The sequence below is a fragment of the Galeopterus variegatus genome, unplaced genomic scaffold (assembly GCF_000696425.1).
Source record: "Galeopterus variegatus unplaced genomic scaffold, G_variegatus-3.0.2 Scaffold5596, whole genome shotgun sequence".
In the NCBI taxonomy this organism is placed as follows: Eukaryota; Metazoa; Chordata; class Mammalia; order Dermoptera; family Cynocephalidae; genus Galeopterus; species Galeopterus variegatus.
Genome location: NW_007731707.1, coordinates 3,950 through 31,813, shown reverse-complemented (window position 1 = coordinate 31,813; position 27,864 = coordinate 3,950). Strand labels below are relative to the sequence as shown.

The following is a 27,864-nucleotide window of genomic DNA, read 5'->3' as shown; positions in this document are numbered from 1 at the left end:
GAGCGTGGTGCTGACAACACCAAGTCAAGGGTTAAGATCCCCTTACCGGTCATCTTTTAAAAAAAAAAAAAAAAAGGTTCACATAAAAGTTTGTGGACCTGACTCAATTCTGGTTCCTCTTCCTTCTTTAAAGTAGATATCTCTGTGAAAGAAGGGATGGGGGTCTGAGAGAGGGGGACATGTGAATTAGCTTGTAAACTGTGGACGGGGTAATGTGGGCATCTGTGTGTACAAGTGCATGAAGAGGGAGGCAGGTGACCGTGTGCTGCATATCCTCTTCTGTAAAAGAAGCCAGCACAGGTGGGTTAAATGCTCCATGAGCACGAGAGAGACAGAAACCAAGGAGAGGCTCCTGTGTTGGAAGAGACATCTTTGAAGAGCAGCAAGTCTTCTGACAGAGATTGCCCTTTAAAACTCACCCCAGCGTGCAGAAGAGGGGAAGGGGGTGGAGGTTGCTGCTATGAGAAAAAAAAAAAAAAAAAAAAGCCACAGTAGAGCTTCAACTGCCATCAAAGCTCAGTCGGCTTGCCACCTGAACAGGCCAGCTCAGAGAGGAACTGCAGCCTCTGCCCAGGAGGAGCAAGGAAGAGGCACCAGTGCCCAGCTGGGAGGTGCCAGCTGCAGAGGCCAGTGGTCATCAGCTGAAGCCCAAAAGAGATCCCTGGGCAGGAGCCATGGCATGGCCACCTCCCTGCTGGCTGTGCATTCTGGGGATGCTGGCGGGGCTCTCAGCTACGCCAGCCCCCAAGAACTGTCCACAGAAGCACTACTGGGCCGAGGCAGGACTGTGCTGCCCAATGTGTGAGCCAGGTAAGAGAGAGAGCCTTGGCAGGGGTCAAGTGAGTGGAGAGAAGACTGGGTTTAAGGTAAAGGGAGGCACAGGCGAGACTGAGCTAAGTGAGCAGAGGAATCCTGCTGTAGCAGGAGGTGCCACCTTGAAGAGGATGGAGAGTCAACCTTCCTTGGATCTTGATTCTGGACCCTCTGCTCACAGGAACGTTCCTCGTGAAGGACTGCGACCAGCACAGTAAGACTGCTCAGTGTGATCTGTGTACGCCAGGGATCTCCTTCTCTCCAGATCACCACACCCGGCGCCATTGTGAGAGCTGTCGGCACTGTAACTTTGGTGAGATGGGCAAGGGTGTGCGGGGGTGACACTGAGGAAGCATTTGGGGGAGGAAGGCTGGCAGAGCTGGGTCTGGAGAAGCAAGGAGGATGGGGAGTCAGACTTCAAGACTCATGACAAGCAAAGCCGATGCTGGGAAATAGAACGCCTTGGTCAGGGCACGTATTGTGGGGAGAAATCTAGTGTTTCTCGGAAGGGGTAAGCAGATTTGAGGGATTGGTGAGAATGGATCTAAAGATAGGATCAAGATGAAAAAAAGAGGGAAGTGGCTTTTGGACCCCAGATTTCAGATCAAGCAATCCCCAGCTAATGAACTGGCTGTATTTCCAGAGTGTACATTTGTAGGTTGGTATCTGGAATTTGGAATACATCTTTCTAAGGAAATAACAATATAAGCCAGTAGGTAACAATCCTTTTTTGCACAAAAACCAATTTGGAAAAATAAGTATGTACATGGCCTGTGTTTTTCTTATGTATTTTTAATTCCATCTTTTCTAAAACTAAGAAGTATAATATCTATAGCTGTGCTTATGAATTCTATTATTATTTCTCCATTTTAGCTAGAATTTCAGAAACTATGTACCAGTATACACTAGAATAGCAGACGTTAAAGTGACCCTTTGAACAAATGTTCTCCAGCAAGACACTTTTGAGAACTACTTAACTGTAACTACTAACAACTTACATGTAAAATGCGTTGGGTCTCAGCAGGTCTTTTAATGCTGTATTCTTTAAAAAGAAAATAAGTTTTGCCATTGTAAATCAGCTAAAGGGCAACATCTCTAATACACAAGAAACATACCTCAGTCTACCTAAAAAAAAAAAAAAGAAAATACATACCTTTTTTTTTTCCCTGCGGCTGGCTGGTAAGGGCATCTGAACCCCTGACCTTGGTATTATCAGCACCAAAAATATGGTTGTCTAACAGATGCTTTTCTCTTCTTGGCAGCAGTCTCAGCAAGGTTGGAATATTTTTAGTCAAAGCCTCCCCCACTGACTCTGCAGGCCCTACCAGAAGGCTTTTTCCCAGTACTGAGCCAGCCCTCATTCCCTTCACTGCATTCCAGACTATACTTCTCTGTGAGACTCAGCCAATAGATCCCAAAGTACTCAGGCAGCACCCAGCTGCAGAGGGACCCTGAGGGACTGCAGCCAGAGGCAAGGTTATTAGAAGGAGGCTGAATGAGTTTGGCCCTCTCTGGACCTCAGTATTCGCATCTGTAAGATGAGGAAGTGCCTGGAATCAGCCTGCAACTTTGTGCACAGGTTATATATGGTAAAATTGAACCCCCAGGTCTCTGGATACTCATCTTTGAAAACTATGGCATTTCACCCATTTTTAATCAACCCCAGCCCCTTCTTTAACCCTTCCCTTTCCCTTTTAACAGATACCTTTATCATTACCCTTCTCCATACCACCACTGTTCTCTCCCCGCCATCACTGTCCCAGGCTTCTCTCACTCTTCCCTTGCAGACAGATCCTTGCCCAGCTGGCTCACAGTTCCTGATAAGCCACAAGGAAACCAAATTCTAATAGCAACTCAGAGTCAGAATTCAGAAAGGTCATGGGGCATAACGGTGAGAAGGAATTTGTCCCTCTCCCTGTCCTGACAAAAGGCGTAATTGAAAGAGAAGTGTTAGACAGTGGCATTCCTCTTTGGTCTTTTCTCTCTTTCTGCACTCCTCTTCTACCTGTCAAGACTCCTAGGACTCCCTGGGTCCCCACAAGTGTGATGCCCTAAAGCCCACCAGCTCCCACTCAAGCCTGTCCCACATTTAGGTGCTGTGGCCTTCCTCTGAATCACTCCTTTCAGCCCCAGCCACCTGTGAGCCTAGACCAGTCCAGCATTCCTAAGCCTACTCCTCTAGTATCACTGCTTAGCAGCCATTTAGCACCTGACACCTACACTTGAGAAAAATTTATATTTTAAAGAGAAAGGATTCTGTAATCAAGTAACTCTAGTAAAGTTAAAAACATATCAAGGATCATAGCAGCACTATTCCTAATTGCTAAAAGCTGGAAACTACCCAAGTGCCTGCTAATAATAGAATGGATGAACAAATTGTGGTATATTCATACAATGGAATAGTATCCAGCAATGAGAACAAACAATCCACAATTACAGTCAACAATATGGATGAAATCCACAAAAGGTTGAGTAAAAGAGACCAGACAGAAATGAGTACATACTGAGTGATTCCATCTATATAGTACAAAAACAGGCAAAAATTATTTGTGGTGTTAGCAAGTCAGAATAGTAGCTACTCTTGGAGGGTTAATGACTAGAATGGAATATTGCTAATCTTCTGTTTCTCGATCTGGTGCTGGTTACACCTGTGAGTCCAATTGGTACTAATTCTTAAGCTTTTCAATTATGATGAGTACCTCTCTATACATATATCATACTTCAATAAAAAGTTACTAAAGTATCAGTGAGTACAAGAGGAAATTATGTAAGCTCTTTCTATTTTTCATAGTTTCTATTTCTGAACCCATGTATTTTCTGAAAGGTCCCACTTTCTTCCTTTTAACAATATTAATAATGGCAAAGGCACTCGGTGCCAGTGAGGAAGGGGTAGGCCTTTATGGGGGGTGAGAATGGAAAGGAAAGCATATTCCTAGAGGCAGGCCTGGGATGGAGCCGGGTGATAAGTGGACCTTGCAGGTCTCTGAAGGTCGAGCGAGTGTCCTGTGTTCCTCCGACCTCCTCTTTCCCCAGGTCTTCTCATTCGCAACTGCACCATCACTGCCAATGCCGAGTGTGCCTGCCCCAATGGCTGGCAATGCAGGGACAAGGAATGTACTGACTGTGATCTTCCTCCAAGCCCCCTGCTGACCACTCATCCATCTCAGGCCCCAGGCCCACACCCACCACCCATCCACTTACCTTATGCTGAAAGTAAGTTCCAGGCAACTTTGTATCCAATCACTTGGGGTAGTGGTGACACATCAACCAGCACTCCCCACTACTGTGTCTGCCTCCCCATCTCCTCCAGCACCTTTAGGTCTCCAGACCATAGGTGCCCTATGGGGTTCCCTGCAGCTATTCATTCTGTCTCTGTCTTTCCAGAGATACCAGAGGCCAGGACAGTCAGGCACGTGCAGACTCTGACTGACTTCAGGCAGCTGTCTGCTTCAAGTCTCTCTACCCACTGGCCACGTGAGTTTTCTCCCTAATCCCCCACCCAGAGAGAATACAAACAGGAGAGGCCAGGAGGGAAAAGCAGAGTCTAGTGATTACGAGAGGACTTGGTGGGCATGGGGGTAGGGGTAAAGCATATGGGGGAAAGGAGAGAGGAAGGGGTGACAGGAGGGCTGGGCTGAGGGAGTCAAGGGTTAGACCCTTCCCCCAAATCCCTGTGTGGCCCCTGCCTATCACAGCCCAAAGATCCCTGTACAACTCAGATTGTATCCGCATCTTTGTGATCCTTTCCGGAATGTTTCTTGCTTTCACCCTGGGCGGAGCCCTGTTCCTCCATCAACAAAGAAAACACGGATCAAGTAAGAACAGAGTACAGATCTCCAGTCCTGTCCCTCCACCATACCCCACCATCTCAGCCCTGCTGCCCTGCCTGGAACCTCACTGCAATCCCCCTAGCTCCATCTTTACCAACCCTAATTCCTGCTCTTCTCTCCTCTTAGCTGGCACCTCCTGACAGCCCTCCCCCATGCTTACCCTCCTTTGCTTATCTTTCTTCCTTCACTCCCTCCTCCAGTTGCTGGCCAAGACTTATCTGATTCTCCTTCTGCAGACAAAGGAGAAAATCCAGTGGAGGCTGCAGAGCCTTGTCCCTACAGCTGCCCCAGGGAGGAGGAGGGCAGTGCCATCCCCATCCAGGAGGATTACCGAAAACCAGAGCCGGCTTTCTGCCCCTGAGCCAGCGCTGGGGAGAGCAGAGGGGGTCATCACTGCAATAAAGCCTTAGCATCCTTTCCACCCACTGGCCATCCAGAGAGCAAGACCTGGCACTCCAGCTTCAGTACTATCAGGACTCTTTCCTGTGTTCAGACCTGACAAAGTGCCTTTTCAATACTGGCAGTGACAAGGACAGAAGCAGGAGCCTCAGGGGTGTACTGGCCCAGACCCTTCACCCTGTGCTGCAGGAGGGTAGGCTGGGCTCCAGTTGTAAAACACACTTCCGTCTATGAAAGCCCCACATGCCATATCACGACCTACAAAATCTGCAGAATAAAGTGACAGACTATCACACTGTAGCTTCCAGCTTTCACTTTGAAATTCCAATCTCACAACCGAGGCCACTACCAGCCTCATCTCTCAGATCAAGGATCTGAGGGAGGAGCTTTCTCCAGTGCAGATGATTCGGGTGGTGTGGCACCAGCAGAAAATGAGGCAAGGTCCCAGGTTACTGGGGATGCTGCTTCTGGCTCCAGTCTCCCCCTTGTCTATCCTCTCCCCTTCCCATAGTTATAGCTCCACTTTCTTGGGGCTGGTGGGGAGCACAAATGCGCAGTGAAGTTGGGTCTTGAGATCACCTCGGGATTTGGGGCGGGGGGTGGAGAGAAAGGAGAACAGTGAGCAGGACTCTGGCAGCTGCTACAAATGGTTTCACCCAGAGGCAAAGGCAGCCACAGTGACACTTCCTCTAAGTGAAAGTGAAAGAGAAGTTGCTGCGGAGCAGAGAGAACAGAAAAGAAACACATAGGCGGCTGGCAAGCACGGGATGCTTGGAGAGTCCCCTCTTCTCCAGCTAGGGCCTCACAAGCGGGGTGGGATTGGGGGAAGGGCAGTGGGCGAGGAGGGGCCTGGGAAGAGTCTCCATGGGCGCAGAGGAGGGCTGGTGCCTGCTGCTGTGCCTGGCTCTGTCTGGAGCAGCAGAAACTGGTGAGTCGGGAAGAACTGGCTGGGGGGAAGCTCCAGTAGCCACCTTCCCCGAGATTCCAGAAGGGCAAAGGGCCAGGGATGGCTTCCAATCACCTTTTAAACCCAACAGGTGGAAGGCTCAGCAGCTGGCAAAGTAACTGTGCGTGGGGACAGAGGCTGAGAGCTCTGTAGGGAAAAGGCTAAATCAAGAAGAGGGACCTCCTCTGTGGATTTGGTGGGGAGAGGGCAGGAGGGAAAAGCCCCACTGTCCTACCGGAGAGGGCACTGGCCTGGGAGCTCGCACTTTCCAGCTAGGAAACCACTTGGGAGGTATCCCCTGAGGTGGGGGAGGGGAAGGCTACAGGTAATGGCAGAGAGCTGAGTGGACTCCATGGGCTGGCTGGGAAATTCGAGAAAATGGCTGCCATTATCCCTACCAGCAGCACATGTCCAGTCTTCTCTCCCCATGGAAATATTTGCTCATTTATTTGTTTTTGCTGAGAATTCCTTTGACTGAAGAGAAAGTGTTTCAGTCAATAATTGGAAATAAGAATAAAAGCATGAACTCCTCTGGGCAAGGCAAACCCAGGACTTTTAAATAATTCACGCCAAAAAGTATTTGCCTGGAGTAGCAGGTACCTCCCCAAAAAGCTGGTTTGGGGAATGACCAGAGAATAGATGGACACAGAGACAGTTATCATCTTGGAAGATACCTTTTAACCCTTGATGACTCCATGGTTGGGGGCTGGGGAGTGGGAAGCAAGTATGGAGAACGCTTCTGTGGCAGGAGGGTGCTCACCCCAGCCTTCCCCCCGCAGAGCCCCGTGCAGCAGAAAGACAGTGGCGGGCAGTGGACGTGGTCTTAGATTGCTTCTTGGTGAAGGAAGGTGGGCACCGTGGAGCTTTTGACAGTAATGGGAACAGGGAGAAGGCCTTGCTTGTGCTGAGGCAGGTGCCAGTGCTGGATGATGGCTCCCTGGAAGGCTTCACTGATTTCCAAGGGAACACATTAACCAAAGATGACCCACCTGTTATCTTCGAGGCCTCAGGTAAAAGCCTTCCACCCTGAGTCCTTAGTCCTTCTGGGCTCCCTCCACTGGGATAGTCCAGTCCCAGATTACACCCACCCACACCTGCTTCCCATCAGCCCTGGTGTTCCCAATCTAATTCGACCTCTGTGTACCACCCCTCTCCCCCAGTGGACCTGGTACAGATTCCCCAGGCCGAGGCCTTGCTGCATGCTGACTGCAACGGGAAGGAGGTAACCTGTGAGATCTCCCGCTATTTTCTCCAGGCCAGACAAGAGGCCACTGTTGAGACGGCAGCTTGGTTCATCATCATCGTGCAGGTACCTGGAGGGGGACCTAGCGTCTCCATGGTGATGAAGACTCTCGGGGATGTTGAGAATGGGGCTGTCTGGCACCCCACACTGAACCTGCCCCTGAGCCACCAGGGGACTGTGCAGACTGCAGGTGAGAAAATGAAAAGGAAGTAGCAGAAGGAAGTTTGTTTGTTTGCTTGTTTTTAAGTGGTAACAGATGGAGGAATAGAAGGAGAAGAGGAGGTACAAGTCCACCTCCATCCACTAAATCAGTCATCTCAGGGTACCTACCCCCTAGGCCTTGGTCCTTTCTTCCTAAAAACTCCTGAGTCCAGAAGAGGAGAGGCTCCTACCTAAGAGTCCGAACACAAAGACAACGTAGTATTATCTCCAAAATAGAGATAATTTTCCTCTCACCAGGTTGCTGTAATGATTTTTTTTTTTTTTGTCTTTTTACGTGACCGGCAACAGATCGCAACCCTCAGTGTCGCGCCCGTACCGGACCGGCAACGGGATCGCAACCCTCGGTGCTGCGCCCGCACCTCGCTCAGCCAGTGAGCGGCCGGTCTGTACGTGGGATCCGAACCCTCGGCGGGAGCGCCGCCGCACTCCCACGCGGCGCACTGCAGCAGAGCGCCACCGGGCCGGCCCTGCTGTAACGATTAATAAGACACGTGATGCTATTCTTTTCATGTATACTGTCCATTGTAGTCTTATTGAGCCAAGCACCAGTTTTCTCCCAGTGAAAAGCTAGCCAGGTCTGGTGCTTCAAGATAGTTAGAGCTTCAGGGCTGGCCAGTTAGCGCAGTTGGTTGGAGCACAGCCTTGTCATACTAAAGTCAAGGGTTTAGATCCCCAGACCGGCCAGCCTTAAAAAAAAAAAAAAAAAAGATAATTAAAACTAAGCACAGGGATGCAGAATTTGTTCATTGTCTCTTATTAGTAAAACCAGTCCTTGCCTCTTTAACTCAGCACAACCCAGAAGGAAATTGAGAACATGACGACAGGTTTTTCCAGAGTGCATTTAATCCCATATTTTGCCTCCAAGAAGAGGCAACCAAGTCCAGAGTAGGAGGCTACCCTCCCATCCTTGGAAAGCCCCAGGACACTCTAACCTTTTTGTGGTCCAACCTAAATTTATCCTGCCACATCAGAAAACGAGGGCCCTCCCCATACCAGCCAGCTGCCAATAATAATGATAATAATAATATAAATAAATAAATAAATAAAAAATCCTTGTACCAGGAAAAGAAAGAAAAGAGGGGACCTCACATCTATCCAGTGTCTACCACAGTTCTGGTATTTCCCCCTTTTCATTTTGGGATTTTTTTTTTCAAACCTACAAAAGAAAGAATAATAATATAATGAATACCTTTGACTAGATTCACCAATTGTTATCATTTTGCCACATTCTCTCCCCTGCCACACACATATTTTCCCCCTGAACTATTGAGAATAAGTTGCAGATATCACATTACTTCACTCGCAAATGCTCCCATGTATAGCATGTGTTCGTTTATAGTGGAAGACAAGGACATTCTCCCTCAAAATCACAAAACACCACCTCAGAAGCAAACCAAGCAGGGGGAGCAGTGTACCCATGGTGCAGGCAGTAAGGGGGTGTATTGTGTAAGAATGGCAAACAATAATAACGTCAACTAAAAGTCAGACAGCATTCTCTTCTCACCATCACCCCACACCAGCAAAAAAAACCTCGTTTTCTGAACGTTAGTGAGAAAATACTCCCCCTGCCAGAGCATACCATTTCTCTCTCCCCCCACCACTGCTTGCTATGCCACTGATCATCACACCCAAGACATTTTAATACAACTCAAATGACATGACTTAAAAAGAAAAAGAGATATTTTTAAATTGATACAATAATACACTCAAGGGCCGGCCCGTGGCTCACTCGGGAGAGTGTGGCTGATAATACCAAGGCCACGGGTTCGGATCCTATATAGGGATGGCCGGTTAGCTCACGTGGGAGAGTGTGGTGCTGACAACACCAAGTCAAGGGTTAAGATCCCCTTAATGGTCATCTTTAAAAAAAAAATAAATAAATAATAATAATACACTCAAATATAAAGTCCAAATTCAAATTTATCCAGTTGTCCTAATAATGTTCTTTACAGCTTTTTTTTCTAAGTCCAGGATTCAAACAAGGACCATGCATTGTATTTGGTTGTGTTGTCCTTTTCCTTTAATCTAGAACAGTCATTCGCAGCACTGACATTTTTGAGGAGTACAGCAAGCTGTCTTGTAGAGTATCCTACCATTTGGATTTGTCTGATTGTTTTCTTCATTATTAGATTTAGGCTGAGCATGTTTGGCACAAATACTACTACTGTGTGCTTCCTAAACTCATTTCTATTTAGTCTTCACAGCAGCCTTGCTTAAGCATATGAAGCTTGGCAACATTAAGTGACCTGTCAAAAGATACAGAGCTAGCAAGCGGAAGAACCGGTATTCCAAAGCTTTTTCTGCTCTGTAGTATTTCCTGCCTGAGAGTCAACAGTAACCCATAATCTTGCATGTGTATTTTTCTGGTGAGCAATCCATAGTTTTCCAAGGAGAAAGTGACCCCCAAAATGGTTAATGCCACACTGCCTTTCCAGAGACCCGTTTCTTTGTGGTTCCATCTATGGGAAATGAGCTCAACTGGCTTCGTTGTCCAGGGGAGGAAGAAGGGGCAGGTGTATGCCCACAGCATGCCCACAGCTCAGATCAGGTGACCTCAAGGAGGAAGTCGTCCACAGATTACTAATCCCTCTATTTCTCTCCACAGTGGAATTCCAGGTAACAACACAGACCCAATCCCTGAATTTCCTTCTGGGGTCCTCAGCCTCCCTGCACTGTGGCTTCTCCATGGCACCAGGCTTGGACCTCATCAGTGTGGAGTGGCGGCTGCAGCATAAGGGCAGTGGCCAGCCAGTGTACAGCTGGAACACAGGGCAGGGGCAGGCCAAGCGGAAGGGTGCCACCCTGGAGCCTGAGCAGCTACACGTGGCTGGAGACGCCTCTCTCACCCTACCTAGCCTCACTCTACAGGACGAGGGGGCCTACATTTGCCAGGTCACCACCTCTCTGTTCCAAGCTCAACAGATCATCCAGCTCAACATCCAAGGTGAGACAAGGTCTCAGTTATTCTGCAGAGAGGGGAGGGATGTGCCCATTGGGAGTGCTTTGCAGATTGGGATCCAAACACAAGGCAATTTCCTGAGAGGCATCCAAGGAGAACAGATGGCATCAGATAAGGTGTCCCATTGGACTCCAAGAGAATTCCATCAATAAGTTTTCAGCCCAGGATCCTACTGCCCTGCCTTGGCTGGCTATCTCCACTCACCCCAGTCCTTTTGGACCTCATGCTAAGAAGGATCAATGGCAAACCAAGGAGTCAGGGGTGGGGTGGGAGCGGTTCTGACCAGCAGGAATATTTTATCACTGATATCCTTTAGCATCACTAGCTTATAGTGATAATAAGTCAATCCTTAGTTGGAAAAGTAATAGTATGGCCTGCATCCAAATGGACCCCTCACTCCTTGGTACACCACTGAGGAGGAAGCCTTAGCCTCCACAACCTACTCTCACTCTCAGCAGGAAAAGAAGCCTTCAGGCTCCTCTGCTGTCCTCAGGGTTCAACTGAAACCCTCCGGAATCTTTTTCTTCATCCTTTCTCCAGCTTCCCCCAAAGTACAGCTGATCTTGGTGAACAAAGCTCAGCCACCCACCCTCACCTGCAACATTGCTGGCTATTATCCTCTGGACGTGGCGGTGACATGGACCCGAGAGGAGCTGGGCATGGCCCCAGTCCAAGTCTCTGGTGCCTCCTTTTCCAGCCTCAGGCAAAGCATGGCCGGTACCTACAGCATCTCCTCCTCCCTGACAGCAGAACCTGGCCCTGCAGGTGCCACTTACACCTGCCAGGTCACCCACATCTCCCTGAAGGAGCCCCTGATGGCCACCAGCTGGGTTGTCCCACCAGGTACTAGGAGTGTCTCCCTTTCCCCACCTCCACACTTGGGCTCATGGCTTTCCTACCCCCAGCTCATCTTTAGCCTTGTTCTGCTGCCCAGATGCTTTGTTCTCAGTCCCAGCTTCACACTCCGGCCTCTGCTCCTGGCTTTGTCTTTTCCAAGGTAATAGCCTCTACCACACATCCCAAGACCTCCTTATATCCCAGCATCCAGGGTACCAGGCAATGTGGTTAGGGCTGGAGGTCTAGGTTGAATAATTCCTGATCCTGCCCTCCAGGAGCTTAGTCCAGCTGGGGAGACAAGACTAGGTAGGCAAGGAAAATGACGTGGAGGAGACATTTGAGCTGCACTAACTTACAGGGAAGAGAACACTCGAGACGGAAGGAATGGCATGTGTGAAGGCCAAATTACAAAACAGCCTAAAGAGAATCTGGGGAACTGCAAGTAATTCTGCACAGTTACGGCCAAGGGCATATGGGATAAAGGGGAGTGGCTCTGAAGCTCCAGAGGTAATTACATTTATTGAGCATTTACATGATCAAGCACTGTATAAGCACTGAAATGTACGATCTCATGTATTACAACTCCCATTTTATAGATGAGTAAACTGGCACTAGGAGATGTTAAGTAATTTGCCCAAGCCACTTACCAATACATGGTAAAAGAGAAAATGTGAAAAACAGGCAGTCCAATTGCCCTCTCAGGCTTAAACCCTGCTGATAGGTATAGTTCAAGCTGGAACTTCATCCTGAAAACCACAGAATGTTGTTGAAAGGTTTTAAACAGGAAAGGGACAGGAAAGAATCTGGACCTCAAAATGCAAACACCCAGGAGCACGCACTGGGCCTTATTTCGTTACTCACTAGACTGTGAGCTTCCCAAAAACAGGGGTTTTGTCTCAGCTCACATCATTCCTCAGCTATTTAGAAAATCCCAGTTTAACTGTCAACAACTAATCTAACCTAAATCTCTTTTGCAACGCAATTTTTAAAATGTTGTCCTGAGGTGGGAAGAAGTAGAGGATTGTGTGTGTAGAATATCCGACCACTCTGAACAAGCACAGATGCTGTTGTGTGCCAGCTTCCTGGCTCCTCCACCAAGGGCTCACAGATACACATAACTTTGCCCCACCTCCCTCGAGTGGACACTGGGGTGAGGCCTCAGCTGATGATTCCTGCCCACAGTGACTCCTGCCCACATTGCTCTCACCCACAGGGCAGAGAACGGCCTTTGGAGTCATCTTTGCCAGCAGCCTCTTCCTTCTTGCACTGTTGTTCCTGGGGCTTCAGAGATGGTAAGGTAAGAGCCTGGCTGCCCTTGGATCTGGGCCCTGACCCATGTCACCTGTAGATCAACTCACTCTAACCAACTCCCCACCCAGACTAGGGTTGAAGCCCAGATGGCCAGAGTTCCAGCCAGCCTACACCCCCACCACACCCCCCTGCTTTTGGGTTGACCCCAAGTGAGACCAATCTTGTTCCCTCTTGTTTTCTCCTAGATACCTCACCAAGGTCTGCCAAGACTCTGAGGCACTCTGGATAGCCACCCTCCCACCTCAGAGTAAAAAATAGTAGTGCCATTTTCCCAGAAGGACTCTAAGCCTAAGCATGGAGCTGAGAAAGGCATGTAGTGGCACCAGGTTACAGGGCCCTGGCCCTGGCCCAGGCTCTGGCCTGCACAGGTGGGTGGAGGTTAACATTTGAGGTGAGCTGGTAGGAAAATATAGAGAAAACAGACAACGAGGCAAAGTTGTGGGGACTGGATCACCACTCACAGACTCTGAACTGTCAAAATAAAAGCCCCTGTGTCCACTGAGACAAAGTTTTTCCATTTTCCTGAAAATAAATGTGTAAATCTAAATTTTACCCAGTAACCATATGGTTCTGTATAAAACAAACACACAAACAAAAACACAGAAGAACAAACAAAACAAACAAAAAACTTCCCTTGGATTGAGTTATTGTTACAATTATTATTGGCACTCAATCAAAAAAATCACAGATTTTAATGAATAGTTTATATAAAAGAAAAAAATCACTGAAAATGAATCTCACAGTCTTTTTTTTTATTTTTTTTTCCTTTTTGTCTTTTTTCGTGTCTGGCAATGGATCGCAACCCTCAGTGTCGCGCCCGTACCAGACCGGGACCGGCAACGGGATCACAACCCTCGGTGTTGCGCCCGCACCTCGCTCAGCCAGTGAGCGGCCGGTCTGTATGTGGGATCCGAACCCTCGGCAGGAGCACCACCGTGCTCCCAAGCGGCGCACTGTAGCAGTGCGCCACCGGGCTGGCCCCCATTTTCCTGTCTTTCTCCATGCTGGTCCCAACTGAGCCCTGTCCCCAAGCCTGGCTGCTCCAACTTGCAAAGAGTTTGGGAAGGTGTGAAACTAAAGCTCTCAGAGGCACCTCAGGCTCCATCCCAGTTGCTCTGTGTAATCCTGAGCTGCAGTGAAGGTTCTGCTCCTTTGGATAGTTGCTGGGAATTTCAGGATACCTACAAAGTTACTCCCTCAGCTGCAAGGGAGAGATTTCTCCTTTTACTCATTTCTAAAACATGTCTGGTCAAAACAGTGGAACTCAACCTAAGAAAACTGTACATGAGGATGATGGAGAAAAGGGGGTATTAACTGGAAGCCTCAACTGTGCACGTCCCTTGGGACAGGACAGGCAGGCTGAGGACCTAGGGAGAGGGGAGAGAGAAGAGGGCTGGGAAAACCTGCAGTTGTTTGTCAGTGTGAAGTGCTCACTCAACTTCCTGTCATCACTTCCTCTCACTAGCACCTAAAAGAGTTGGGCTGCTTCAGCTGTGAACGCTGAGAGCGGAGACCACTTCCTCTATGGACACACAGATCTTTCATTTCCGTGGAGACCCCACAGCACATATAAGTCAGCCCTTCCAGCCTCAGGAAACATGAGACCACAGGAAGAAACAGCATTCCCCTCCTCCCCCTCCCCAGTTACTCCAACCCAAACAATAACCAAGTCAGTTTAGTGGTAGGAATTTGTATTTTTTGCCTTTGTTCAGAATACATGAAATTGGTAAATATGCCACATGCCTTTGGTGGAAGCACAACTGTTACTAGTCTGTACAAGTATGAGATTGGGGTTAGGAAAAAAGACAAACAGGTGATGGCAGACACACAGTGGGATCCCCACATCATCTCATGGCAAACCGAACAAGGGGATGTGGGAAGCTCGGCTTCGTTTGACTGTGAAGTCCAGGGGTTTAGCTGCATATCTGCTCATGCACATGGGTGGTGGGAGGGAAGAGGGATAGCAGAGACACAGAAGAGGGTACAGGGTGCGGTGAGAAAGGAAGTAGAAGGGCTAACACCCCCAAAATAACAAAGCCAACTACATCTGATGAGCCTCAGAGGGAGAGAAACCCAGGAAATAACTACCGTGATAGGGCTGGGTGGGCCAAAAGGGCAGATTTGCTTCAGGCTTGGGACACATCGAGGACAGTGGTGGTTCTTCTCCAGCAGTGACCCCCTGCATTAGGCAAGGAGGAGCCCAGAGGAGAGTGGAGACCTTCGAGAGGGACCGTTGGGAGGGTACACTGACTGCTTTCTTCCAGCTCTTCAGTCCTGCCCTAAGTCAGGACGAAGGAAATATGGGAAACAGAGGCAAGGGGAAAGGAAGGATGGTTTTGCACAATGAAATGCTGCTGCATGGAAAGCGGGTATCCAGGCCCAGCCCAGCGTGGTCTCAGCCTCTTTCTGCTTGTGGACTGAAGGACAGAAGGAATAAAGGGCATGGGTATTCTATTCCCCCTTCTGTTTCCAGCCTGCTCTCCTCCCCTCACACCTGGGTTTATCCCTGTTACGTCCTATCCTGAGGCTCAGCAACACCCCTCAAGATAGGCTGAGCAGCTCCATCCTCACGTTCCACCATCTGTATGCACAAACCATGCAAGAGGAAGAAAAGAAAGGAGGCAAAGTAGGATTCAGATGGGTATGGATGAGTCAGAAGGCGAACACACTGCAGGAAGAACGGAGAGGTGGCTCTAGATGAGAGGGCCCCATGACAGTAGAGCAATACACAAGCACACCTGTCACAAACTGGCACCCCTTCCACCCCAAGATTGAGCTGGTGGATCTACTGGACTTCTCTAACTCCACAGGATCAGCCAGGCCTTGGAAAGGACCTCTTGCCTCATCCCTGTTTCTGTCAAGTACACAAGAGGGGTGGGGTGGGGAGATGAGGAGGGCTTGGAGTAAAGGACTCCATGGGAGACCAAAAATCCTCACTTCTAACACTCTCACATTCCTTTATGAACAGGAAGGGAGGAATGGGACCCTCCTTAATGAGAGGACAAGTGGCTTCCTCTGAGTGTGTTATTTTCAAGTTAGGCCCTTGACTGACTGTTTCTCTATGACTAACAGGAATTTTCTCTTTATCTATGCCAACAATTATAATCAACTGAGAATTCCAGACTTTGGCTAAATGAAACTGTTTGGTATCCTCATGAAAAATACAGAATGCTGCAGAAAATGTGAAGAAGAGACAGCTCCTTCCAGTTAGAAGCATATGGGACTATTTCTAGGAAGGAAAGGAGAGTCCCAGTTATTTTCACAAGTGTTTGTTCTCCAGACCTATCGAGAACAAAGTAAAAGGTTACAAAAAGGCTATAAGATCCACAAAGACAGAAAATCTTTGACTAGCAGATTAGAGATAATTGCAAAAAACAGGTTTTACTTTCCAAAAGAGTATGGCACCAGGACCAAGTTGGACTTTGGGCCGACCCCCAGGACCCTCTTTGGGCCTGGAATAGGAGACGAGTTCCATGTGACCAGTGCTGAGTGAGCCACCACTTTCCCGACTGTTCAGATTCCTCCTGCCATGGACACCTTCTTCTCCCCCAATCTCGGCAGCTTCTTGGGTACTTCCCCTCATCCACCTCCCTGCCCCTTCCCCTGGCCTCCAACTTTTTTGGGGGGAACTTGACAGTACATAAGGAGGTGGGTAGGGAGGAGGCGCCAGCCATCGCTCTTCAGTTAGTGACATCAAGACTGTGCCACAAGCAGCATTTCTAGTGTTGAGGGAGATAGTGCATATGAATGCAACAAAAAAGGAGGAATGAATGATGGAGAAGCCTGGGCGGGGATGGAGGAAGGCAGGTGTGAAAGTTTGTTGAAAGAGCAAACAGAAGGAGAAGGACATGAGTTTGGATGACAACGGAGAACAGGGAAGGGGTGGCACATTCTCAAGTAAAAAAGTAGACTGGACACAGGAATCAGGAAGTCCCAGATGGAAAAGAGAAAGAGACAGGAGAAAACAAGAGGGCAAATTACATCAAGTTACTAGACATTCGGGTCTTTTAGTTGTAGGTGCCCCATCCCCATGGTCTCCCTCTCACCCCAGCCAGTGACAATCAGCATAGCCTCACTTCCTCAGAACAGGAGGGGCCATCTCTCTGCAATACCTTGCCGGGGGAAGGCTTGTCCATCAAGGAAGTCCCCTATTCTTCCCCTTCCTCCCCCCAAACCAGGTGATAATCCCACAGCAGCGGTCTTCATACCTCAGTCAGAGCAGCCCCACTCCCCAGGCAGGCAGGCAGGCAGGCAGGGCTGGGAGAAGACTCCAGGACCTTCCCACCTCTTCACCCCATCAGCAACCTCAGTGATACTTACTTACAATAACTACCACGATGATGGCACAGATAGCTCCCAGCATGATCATCATCTAAGGAGACACAGGCAAAAAATGAGCCCTTGGATTTAGGAAAGGAAAGGAGTCGGGACTAGAGATGTGGGAACAGAACTTCCTCCATCCTTGGGACAGTATAAGAAACCACACATCACCCAAGAGACCTGCAGGCCTCTCAGGGAGCCCCCAACCTTCTGCTTCCCATAGGGCCACAACCACAGCACCACATCTATAGCTTTTCAGAAACATCATAGGACCTGTAGCTGTCTCCTTTTCATTTAGTTCCTGTTGCCTGGGCACTTTAAAAGGAATTCCAATGAGGGCCGTCCTGTGGCTCACTTGGGAGAGTGTGCTACTGATAACACCAGGGCCACAGGTCAGACCCCTATATAGGGATGGCCGGTTGGCTCACTTCAGAGAGAGTGGTGCTGACAACACCAAGTCAAGGGTTAAGATCCCCTTACCTGTCATCTTTTTTAAAAAAAAGGAATTCCAATGGAAGTGCAGACTTTGGATCTTTAGTCAATTGGTTCGGTTTTCATTCTGAAGTGTTCAGCTAATTCCCAAAATTTGCAAGTGTTTAAAAACATATATACTCAAGCTGCTGTGTTGATGTTGGGTGTGTCTGAGGAAGGGCCAGGTGAGAAATTTTGCAGGAGACTCCTTTAAGGAAAAGCTACTTAACTAAACCATTCCAAACTCCTTGGGTATACGGTTCTGAATACTCTGGCCTACCCTGGTGGCCAACTCATGGTAATGCATCTCAACAAGGAGGCTTTCCAGATTTCCTCCCCAAAGTTGTGAAGGGCAGGAATTCTGCACCATTAGAGGGAAGAAATGTAGAAGCTGAAGGTTTTCTTGCCTTCTACGAGTGGAGGCCCATGAAAAGAAAGGGGAGAGGACAATAAAATTCACCTTGCAGTTTTTCCACCAATACTTCCTCTTTAGCTTGGCAGCACTGCTCTCAAATTGTGATGCTCCCGCCTGCAAGGCATCAGCTCGGTCATCCAGCTCTGACAGCTTCTGGTCCCTCTCTAGGACCTTGTCCACATTCACACGCATAATGTCCACCACCTGAGAGGGGGGCAGAAACAAAGCTGCTAAACTCCCCACTAGAGCCAGGGAAAAGAACAATGACCAGGGAATCACAAGTCTAGCCCTGTGTAAGTCTAAGAGATGCTCAGAGCCTTTAACTATCCCCCTTAAAAAGAGAAGAACAACATCAAGGTCAAGGGTTTGGATCCCCATAACAGCCAGCCACCAGAAAAAAAAAAAAAAGAAAAGAAAAGAAAGAAAGGGGCTGGCCCGTGGCTCACGTGGGAGAGCGTGGTGCTGACAACACCAAGTCAAGGGTTAAGATCCCCTTACCGGTCATTAAAAAAAAAAAAAGAAAGAAAGAAAGAAAGGAGAAAGGAGGAGAATAGACAAGATATTCCCTTCTGTTTCTAAACTTCTGTGATTTGGAAATTCTCAGAGAAACAGCTATCCACCCACCTCCTCCACTTGTGCCTGGGTTTGCTGTAGTCGTCTGTTACTGGTCATGTTAGGAGGAGGGCCGGGGGGACCCCCACCTGGGGCAGTCCCTTCTGTCCCTTCGGTGGGTGGCTGAGCTGGAGCAGACCTGTGCAGAGAAGTGGGCAAAGTACACAAAGTAACGAAGACAAGAAAAGAATCATGTGCATTCACACGCATACCACCAAAGCAATTATGATTAGGTTATAAGCAAATAGAAGGGATTCTAGCTCCTTGGCAATCCCAAGTAGGGAGATGTGGCATAGAGACAAGAGGCAAAAGATGAAAGATCCTGTAACAACATTTATGTGGGACATCCAGGGTGGCATCAAGAGATCTTGTTGGGGCTATCCTCTGACCCAAAGTCAAACACATTCTCTGCCACAATGGCTACGGGGGCAAATGTGCCCAACCTTGGCCTAAATGGCATTTGCCTAACTGACAAAAGCCATTCACATGAAGCAATCTTGAAAAACCCAATCCAGGATAGGAGAAATTCATAGAAAAGACTAAACCCTCAGGAAAAGGATAAGGATTCAACTGCAAAGCTTGAATATAAAAGAAAAAGGCAAGCTGACAGACTCCTTAAGGGCATCTAATTATTGGTTATGTTTCTCACAATGATTAGTATTTCAAGGCTGCTGTAAGGAAAACTTGGAGAGTCAGGACTGTTTGTTTGCTTTGTTTTGGGAAGAAAAAATGGGGGTTTCACTTAGAATCTGGGGCGCAAAGTAATTGCATTAGTTATGGAAACTGTTCCAAGAGCATAAATAAGAAACAAAAATACTGGAAACAGTTCTCAATGTACATGCATCATAGACATTCTGTCCTTTCCTTTTCTAGATTTGGCACAGAGTATCAGTAGACTCCCCTAGCTCCTTATGTCCCAAAGAGAAATCTTGGTTTGCACTACTATATACATGGAGACTGTTCTCTCTTTCCATACCACTCAAGGCTAAGGAATCCCTTAGCATTAGAAGAGAATAATCTAGTGTGGGGAATTAAGATAAACTCCTCTCCATGTCCCAGAACATGGAGGCTAAATTCACTTCCTAAAGAATTCCCAGAAGTCTAACGTAAGGCATGAGATTTTTCTCAGGCAAGGTAGAACCCACAGGCAGGAAATAGATCTCTCAAATTTGATGGAGAACAGAAATTACAATAACTCCTCAACAGAAGCAGAACCACACAAAACATACTTCACAGGAGCAGTCCAAGAGTAAATGCAGTAGAGATTAAACCATCACAAAGTCACCAAAAAGGAAATTCCTTGACTAATCACAATAGCACTAACACCCAGCCACTCCTCCTTAACTAAGAGAATTTCTTTCAGTCTAAAAAGATAGAGAATAACCCCTCAGAGAGGCTATCCTAGCAGATTACACCTCACTCAGCCCCATTTAAGGAACTGCTTTCACATTTCCCTCTAAGACACAAAGGAGGCAAAGGAAAGATACAAAGCCATGGGAGCCACAAGACTCGTGCTGCTACTTATCTAGCTAAGCAATCTAATTCTTGATTAAAGGCAGAAAATTCAATGGGTAGGCAGCAGCCAGTGTTGGAAGCAATCCAGGATGGTGGCACCAATGACAAGATTAAGGTCAGAGACCTCGTGATGCCCTGCTAGCCTCCACACTTTTTCCACTTCATTCCATTTGTCCCACACGGATGCTATCTGGAACCAGTCAGCTAAGAAGGATCCCCCTCCCCAAAATGAAGACAACTGGAATCCAGGGGCTTGTCTAAAATGCACAGAATATCACACGTTACCACTGCAGAAATCAAAGAGAAAAAGTGAAATGGCTATAAAGCATTTGGAGGAGTCCGTTTCACTTACTACTTGTTGGAAGTTGGAAACACTCAGCAGTAAAATATGTAGGGGTAATTATTTACTTGTGGTACCCTTATGTAACACATAAGGGTTCCAGGCTGTAATCACGAAGAAAAATCTCTATTAGACACACTGTGGTCCTGACAAGAAAGTACTTCATTTGCCTAACTATAATTATCCCTCAGGATCTTGGAAAGGGGGTGAAGTTGAAGATGGCTGGAGACTAAAGTGTGTATGTTGGGGGAAGGGGGAAATGCCCAGGTCTCCCTATTGCTCCTCCAAATAGTTGTCCAAGACTGAACAACAAGAAAACACTTCCTATACAGGTGGACTTGGTATGAAACAGCTGCGTGAGATCACATGTCACTACCCCTTGAGTCTTTCTGAACTGCTCACCTGGCACCAGAGACCTGGCGGATAAGTTTCTGGAGCTTTGCTCACTGCCATGAGGCGGGTACACAGCACACTTTGGGTAAAAGGCATACACAAACCCAGAGACGGCAAGGCAACCCAAGCTACTAACTAGCAGGTGCACTCATGACTGTCCCTCCAGAGGCTCTAAGTACAGATTCAGTCAGACGACAAGAAAGGGCCTCCGAGTCCCCTACCCAGCCGTCTCCATGCCCACCACCCTCTGCCCTCTCCGGGCTCCCCTATACTTGAGACCAGAATAAAGCGCCACGCAGAGGAGAGGGTGCAATGAATGCGGGACCCTTGCGCCCTGCCCGCCCGTGGGGTCCTAGCTGTGGCTGGTGTGGGAATGGGGTGCTGCCCTCCTCCCCGGGGGCCGCCCGCGGTGGTGGTTCCCCGCGTCGCCGCGGATGCTGCAATGCGCCATTTTCCGTCCCGCAGAGTCGGTCACTGGGGATTAGAGTTGGCACGGAGGCGCCGAGCCCGCCCCACACCAGAGTCAACTCACATTTTTCTGACAGAGGAAGTAGGGGCCCGTCTCCCCTCCGGAGGCTGCGACCAGGAACCCGGCGGGGGATGCTGCGGCTGAAGCGGACGGAACTACCGTGCCCCGCCTCTCGTTGACCACCCGGAGCCCTGACTGCGATGGCACTCACTGCAGCTGCCGAGCCTGCCCAGTCTTTATTAGCGCTGGCCACGCCTCCCGAAGAACGTTGACAACGCCGCGGCCCAATCCGCGCCCAGGACAGCCGCCGAGCCAGCGGCGAGGCCGGGCTAAGGTCCTATCCCGCCCCACCCCTGCAGCTTGGCCAATCACAGCTTTCCTCTCATCCCGACGCCGGAAGGGAGCGGTTGTCGTGAGGGCTTTTACTGACAGACACAACTATAGTTTGTTTACCTGTCTAGCTAAGGGACAGGGCGGGTGGAAATACCGGCCCGCCCTCTGAAGGCGCCTCCCCAACTTGAGTTAGGCCTTTTTGGTGCCCCTCAGCCAATCGCTGGGCAGTGCCTGAAGTTCGGGCCCGCCCACCGCCCCGCGCCGGCGGCTGCAGCCGTCGCGCAGCTCCCGACGCCTGGACTCTGGAGGCCCGCCGGGGTGGTTGGGCCGTGTGTGTTCCGAGCCGCGCGCGGAGCGGCCGGCGTTCCCCCGCCTCCCCGCCTCCCCGCCTCCCCGCCTCTGACGGACAGCTCCGAGGATGCGGAAGCCACAGGCAGAGCCGCAGGATCCCGGAGCCAGACACCCAGGGTTCCGTCCGACCAAAGCAAGAACGAAGGCGTCTTTCGTCCGTTTCTTTCGAACTGAACTTCCCCCCAACCCTGCTCCTTCTATCCTTCCAGGTGGGTTAAACATCTGCTTACTTGCCCAGAGCAGAAACCTGGAAGCCATCCTAGATTTCCTCCCCTTTCATCTTTACCACTCCAACAACAACTCACCGAGTCGATTTTTCCTTCTTAATATTTAAAGAATTCTCTCCCATTTTCTCACTATTATCTCTTTCCTGGACTCCATCAACTGTAAAACTTACCATTATTTTATGTTCCTCTAAGAAAAAAGGTTGCAAATAAGCTGACAGTGCTTACTTACCACTTAGAATTTCCATTTTACGTTTATTGAAAGTGTAGATTTATATACATACAGATTTTTGTCATATTTCGCTCTTGTGCATACATAATAGGGAAAATAGAAACGATTAACATGGTAACAGTATCCCCAAAACTTCACAAAGACTGATTCTTAAGGATTCATTTTTCTGAGTCTGTCTTAGATGTCCACGAATTTCCATACAATGTAGTCCTCTGTGCATGCCATCAAGGGCTATGGTGATGCAGTGTTTCCTAATAGTGTTCCTCTTCTGTCTCTGGAACTTTCTTCCATGCCTCTGACAACCATTTTTGTGACTTTTGATGCTCGTGACAAATACAGTATGACTGCTGTCTAATAGCTATAGTGAAACATCCCAATTGAGGAGATATTAAAACGTAAAAAACAAAAACAAAAAAGTGCCTCCTAGAATCAATGAAATATAAGATTCTGCTCTAGTCTTGTCCTCCCTCACATTCATCCTCTAAAAAATCACCAGTGTGATCTATCCAAATGTCAAAACCCTGCTTAATATCCTAAAACAAGTGCTATTAGGTACATCATGCATTCGTATGTGTTTATCAAATCCTCCTCCTGAAACCACATCAATACGACAATTTGTAAAAATTGAAAACAAATGACAAGCACTCAAAGACAGAAAGAATGGGAGGAAATGTTTCTGACACTGTGAATACCTAAGTATCCCTACCAACTCTACCCTGAAAAAATTTTTAAATCTTTTAAAAAATTAAGTATTTTTTAAAACTTTTTATTTTCAAATAATAATAGATTCACATGAGATGACAGAAAACAAAACAAAACAGGGAGGTTCCCCAGTACCCCTTACTGAGATCCCCCAATGGTAACATCTTGTGTTACTACAGTACAATATTTTAAGCCAGGAAACTGATATTTTTTATTTAGATTTTGCCAGTTTTAAATACACTCGTTTGTGTGTTCATGTTTGTGTGTGTGTGTAGTTTTATGCAATTTTATCACATGTAAATTTACGTAACCACCACCACAGTAAGGACACAGAACTATTACATTACCACAGGCTCTCATAAGCTATATCTACCCTACACCCCTCCCTAACCCTCACAACACTAATTTGTTCTCCATCTATATAACTTTATTTCAAGAGTGTCATGTAAATGTAATCATACAGTAAGTAATTTTTTGAGGTTGGCTTTTTTCCCCTCAGCATAATACCCTTGAGATCCATCCAAGTTATTGTGTGTTTCAGTAGTTTTCATTGGTGAATAGTATTCCATGGCATAGATATACCACAACATGTTTAACCATTTATCTGCTGATGGACATTTGGATGACTCCTGTCTGGGGCTTACAAATAAAGCTGCTATGAAATTTCATGTACAGGTTTTATGTGAACATAAATTTTCATTTCTCTAGGATAAATGCCCAAGAGTGCAATTTCTGGGAAGTAAGGTGATTGCATGTCTAGTTTTATAAGAAATTGCCAAACTGTTTTCCAGAGTGGCTATACTGTTTTAGATTCCCACCAGCAATGTATGAGGTATCCAGTTTCTCCACATCCTCACCAGAATTTGGTGTTATTATTTTTTATTTTAACCATTCTGATAGGAGTTTAATGATATATGATTGTGTTTTAGTTTTCATTTCCCTGATGGCCAATGATGTTGAACATCTTTTAAAGTGTTTATTTGCCATCTTTATATCCTCTTTATAAAAAAAAAAAGTACTTTGGGCCGGCCCAGTGGCGCACTGGAGAGTGCGCCGCTTGGGAGCGTGGCGGCGCTCCCGCCGAGGGTTCGGATCGCATGTGGAGACCGGTTCCCGCTCACTGGCTGAGCGCGGTGCGGGTGCAACACCAAGGGTTGCGATCCCGTTGCCGGTCCCCAGTACGGGCGTGACACCGAGGGTTGCGATCCCGTTACCGGTCAGTAAAAAAGACAAAAAGGAAAAAAAAAAAAAAGTACTTTGTTCGATATGTAGTTTCTCCCAGTCTGTCATTGTCTTTTAATCCTCTTAACATGATCTTTTGTAGAGTAAAATTTTTTAATATTGATACAGTTCAATTTAATAAGGTGTGAGGTTTAGGTCAGGGTTTGTTGTTGTTGGGGTTTTTTTTGAGGGGGGGAGGGTTCTTTTGCCTGTAATGTCCAATTGTTCCAGGACCATTTGTTGAAAAAGCAATCTTTTTACACTTTTGTCAAAAATCAGTTGGGCATATTTGTACAGATCTATTTCTGGGTTCTCTATTTAGTTCCATTGCTCTATGTGTTTATCCTTTCACCAATACCACACTGTCCTGATTACCATAGCTATATAATAAGCCTTAACATCAGATAGAGTCAATCCTCCCACTCTATTCTTCTTTTTCAAAATTGTTTTAACTATTCTATGTTCTTTGCCTAAAAGAGCATTTTAAAAATGTATTTATGAACTGGCAGTAAAGACTTTCTAAAGACCAAAAACTAAGTGAAAGCCGATACCCAGAGAAGTAGTTGAACACTCAGGGCACTGGCTAAAAAGTTGAATTTGAGCATGGTTGTCTCACTGAGTGCCACTGTAACATAAGAGACAAAGCCTGAGGCTTACCCAAGATTGGAAATCTAATAAAAGGCCCCTACCATAAAGGCAGAACCCAAAAAAACTATATCCTCATGTAAGAATGGATTAAACATATGCTAGCACCCAAAATGCCCCAGCGGACTGCATAGAAAATTGCCTGGAACCTAAGTGCCTACTACATCTCTTTTATTTTTTTCTTTTATGTATTTAGAGAATTTATAACCACAAGCTATGATTTTTCTGCCTGAATTCCTTGTTGATCCTAAAAATGGCAAGAATTTAAAGTGGTTTGGGGTTGACGGTACCATCAAGCACCTGGCAGAAGCTATGCAAATCATCTCCAGATGAACTCATCTTCAATCTAAGTGTTGGGAAATTTCCACAGATACAGTTCCAAGAAGAATAAATTGTGGCCCAAAATTGCAAACAAGTAAGAAACAAGATACCAAGAACAAGAACCAGTAGAGATAGAGACAGGAAAATTAGAAAATTAAGCCAAGTAGTCCAATGTCTGATTAATAGGGGTTCTAAAAAGAGAAAACAGGGTATATGAGAGAGAGGGAACTCTGCCCAGATGCAGGCAAGAAACAGAGCACACACAAAGTCCTTAGGCAGGAGCCAAGGACAGCATCCCCTGCCAGGAAATAGGCAAGAAGCGTGTCGAAAACCTTTTCCTCATAGGCAGCCCTCCGTGGCTGTGGCAAAAGCCGCTCAATGCCACAGCAGTAGCCACAGTTGCTGTGCAGGCAACCGGCCAGACACCTGAATGCAGTGACACAAGGAGAGTCACCAGCGGAGACCAGAAAAAGAAGATGTCTGTCTCCTCAAAGCCCACTCCAGTGTAATAGGAGAAGCAGCTGCTCTACCATGCCCCTGCTTATTTCTGATTTTAGTAATTTCTGTCTTCTCTCTTTTTTTCTTGGTCAGTCTAGATAAAGGTTTGCAAATTTTGTTGATCTTTTTAAAGAATAATTTTTAAAAAGACTATTAAGCAGCTACGGAACACCATTGATGTAAATATTTTAATCAAACATTAACTTTACATAATTCTTTTAGGGTATAATAATCTTCATATATATTGTGTAACTTGTTAAATATGTAACTATCATTAATTTTCTTTGACAGGCTTTGTTGTAGGAGATTGTAGTCAAGCTCAAAACTCATTTCTCAATTAAAAAAAAAAAATGAGAGCACAGGAGAGAAAGTGTGTGTGTGAAATTGATTATAAAAGAAGTACAAGATTTTCCTGAATTGAAAGAGCCTTTCCAAATTAAATAGTGTGCTATTTATCTGGCACAATAAAGGAAAAAGAATCACATTAAGACACATATAAAAAAGAAAAGGCAATTATTAACTTAAGGAAAAACAAAAAGTTGTGTGAGAAATAGAAGTTACCTCATATTTATGTCAATTGATTTTTTACAAGGGTGCCAAGACCGTTCAATGGGGAAAGGATAGTCTTTCCAACAGATAGTACTGGGACAACTGAATATCCACAAGAAAAAGAATGAAGTTGGACCCCTATCTCACACCATATATAAACATTAACTCAAAATGTATCAAAGATCTAAATGTAAGAGCTAACAATGTAAACTTCTTTTTTAAAAATAGTTGTAGGACCCAGTTATCTTAGTTAGTTAGTGTATGGTGTTGTAACACCAAGGTCAAGGGTTCAGATCCCCATACCAGCCAGCCACCAAAAAAAAAAGGTGTATATCTTTGTAACCGTAGATTAGGCGATGGTTCTTAGACATGATAACAAAAGAACAATCAACAAAAAATAAATAAATAAATAAACAGCATCATCAAGATATAAAACTTTTGTACCTCAAAGGACACAATCAAGTGAAAAAACAACCCACAGAATAAAAAAAATTTGTAAATCATATATCTGATATGGTATTTGTATCTAGAACATATAAAGAACACTTACATGTCAACAATAAAAAGACAAATAACCTAATTTGAAAATGAGCAAAAGATCTAAATAGACAATTCCCAATAAGCATAAGTAAAGATGCTCCATATCACTAGCCACCAGGGAAATGCAAATCAAAACCACACTAAGATACCACTTTACACCCATTAGGATGGTGAAAATAAAAAAGTGTTGGCTAGGAAGTGGGGAAATTGGAACCCTCATACACTGCTGGAGGGAATACAAAATAATACACTTTGAAATTCCCAATTTTGAAAAGTCTGCCAGTTGCTCAAACAGTTAGCCATAGAGTTACCATATGACCCAGTGATTCCACTCCTATACCCAAGAGGATTGAAAACATATGTCCACACAAAACCATTGCACATGAATGTTCATAGCAGCATCATTTAGAATAGCCACAAAGTGGAAACAAATCAAATGTCTGTCAACTGATAAATGGATAAATGTAATATGGTATATTCAGATAACAAAATATTATTTGGCAATAAAAAGGTGTGGAGTATGCATAAAGCAAATGTACTTCACAGGGCTGGTTTTCCAAAGCCCTGCAGTTTCAAATATTGACCTTGCAAAGGGCAGGAAATTTTCCCCAGGCTATAGTCTCTGTTGTAAGATAAAAAATTGCAACACAGCAAGCTTGCTGGCCGAAAGACAAACAGGTTACTGATTGATATGTAAAGATACTGGGAAATTGCTGTAAGAAGAGAATATTTGCTAAAATCAAGCTTTTGTTAGTGGATCAACTTAATTGCATTATAAAATGTCACCTTGCTTGTCTTACCGAATGTTACCAGCTTCTGTTGTTAAACTTGTTTAACTGTACTTAGCAAAAACCCCACCTATGTTCTCTTCCTGTAACTTCCTGGTCTGGAGAATAAATGCAGGAAGAGAACCCCAATTCGTGGTTAATTTCCCAGATGGAAGGAATGCCTTGCTCTTGAGGGTTCCAGGAGATTAACCCCTTTTGGGGGCTTCTTACTGCTCAGAAGAGATGGGCTTTGAGTAATATTTGGCAGCTCCGACACCCAGGGGAAAAGGGGTGACAAATCCATGGGAGGCAAAGCAACAAAAAGGGATAGAATACTAATACACGCTACCACATAGGTGAACCTTGAAAGCACTATGCTAAGTGAA

At 46.5% G+C, this 27,864-nt stretch overlaps 3 protein-coding genes across 4 annotated transcripts; 2 read left to right on the top strand and 1 right to left on the bottom strand.

Moving 5' to 3' along the window:
• Nucleotides 1-674: 674 nt before the first annotated feature.
• On the top strand, nucleotides 675-5,004 carry CD27 (CD27 molecule). The gene is made up of 6 exons (XM_008589702.1): nucleotides 675-810; nucleotides 995-1,126; nucleotides 3,847-4,026; nucleotides 4,198-4,287; nucleotides 4,509-4,628; nucleotides 4,880-5,004. Exons 1-6 carry the CDS (start codon nucleotides 675-677, stop codon nucleotides 5,002-5,004), a joined length of 783 nt encoding a protein of 260 aa, XP_008587924.1.
• Nucleotides 5,005-5,906: 902 nt separating this feature from the next.
• Nucleotides 5,907-13,077, top strand: TAPBPL (TAP binding protein-like). Its single transcript, XM_008589701.1, has 7 exons — nucleotides 5,907-5,970; nucleotides 6,768-6,998; nucleotides 7,149-7,421; nucleotides 10,059-10,397; nucleotides 10,953-11,255; nucleotides 12,463-12,546; nucleotides 12,746-13,077. Exons 1-6 carry the CDS (start codon nucleotides 5,907-5,909, stop codon nucleotides 12,543-12,545), a joined length of 1,293 nt encoding a protein of 430 aa, XP_008587923.1. The 3' UTR covers nucleotide 12,546; nucleotides 12,746-13,077.
• A 1,157-nt stretch (nucleotides 13,078-14,234) lies between these two features.
• VAMP1 (vesicle-associated membrane protein 1 (synaptobrevin 1)) lies at nucleotides 14,235-21,324 on the bottom strand. Of its 2 annotated transcripts, none has more exons than XM_008589698.1 (5): nucleotides 21,159-21,324; nucleotides 18,391-18,517; nucleotides 17,812-17,970; nucleotides 16,881-16,932; nucleotides 14,235-14,977 (listed from the first exon to the last, which is right to left on the bottom strand). In XM_008589698.1, coding segments are annotated over exons 1-5 (489 nt in total). In that variant the 5' UTR covers nucleotides 21,161-21,324; the 3' UTR covers nucleotides 14,235-14,828. The 2 variants fall into 2 exon arrangements, with proteins under 2 accessions (XP_008587920.1, XP_008587921.1); XM_008589699.1 differs by lacking the exon at nucleotides 14,235-14,977 and adding an exon at nucleotides 15,916-16,470.
• Nucleotides 21,325-27,864: the final 6,540 nt, after the last annotated feature.

Excerpts from the sequence above, each read along its gene's own strand:
- CD27 (XM_008589702.1), top strand. The coding sequence starts at position 675 with ATGGCATGGCCACCTCCCTGCTGGCTGTGCATTCTGGGGATGCTGGCG. Across the intron at positions 1,127-3,846 it reads CTGTCGGCACTGTAACTTTG|GTCTTCTCATTCGCAACTGC; the intron begins GTGAGATGGGCA and ends CTCTTTCCCCAG. Across the intron at positions 4,288-4,508 it reads TCTCTCTACCCACTGGCCAC|CCCAAAGATCCCTGTACAAC; the intron begins GTGAGTTTTCTC and ends TGCCTATCACAG.
- VAMP1 (XM_008589698.1), bottom strand. Across the intron at positions 16,933-17,811 it reads ATTGGTGGAAAAACTGCAAG|ATGATGATCATGCTGGGAGC; the intron begins GTGAATTTTATT and ends GTGTCTCCTTAG. Across the intron at positions 14,978-16,880 it reads CATCGTGGTAGTTATTGTAA|TCCACAAGCAGAAAGAGGCT; the intron begins GTAAGTATCACT and ends TCTGTCCTTCAG.
- TAPBPL (XM_008589701.1), top strand. The coding sequence starts at position 5,907 with ATGGGCGCAGAGGAGGGCTGGTGCCTGCTGCTGTGCCTGGCTCTGTCT. Across the intron at positions 5,971-6,767 it reads GTCTGGAGCAGCAGAAACTG|AGCCCCGTGCAGCAGAAAGA; the intron begins GTGAGTCGGGAA and ends TTCCCCCCGCAG. Across the intron at positions 6,999-7,148 it reads TGTTATCTTCGAGGCCTCAG|TGGACCTGGTACAGATTCCC; the intron begins GTAAAAGCCTTC and ends CCTCTCCCCCAG.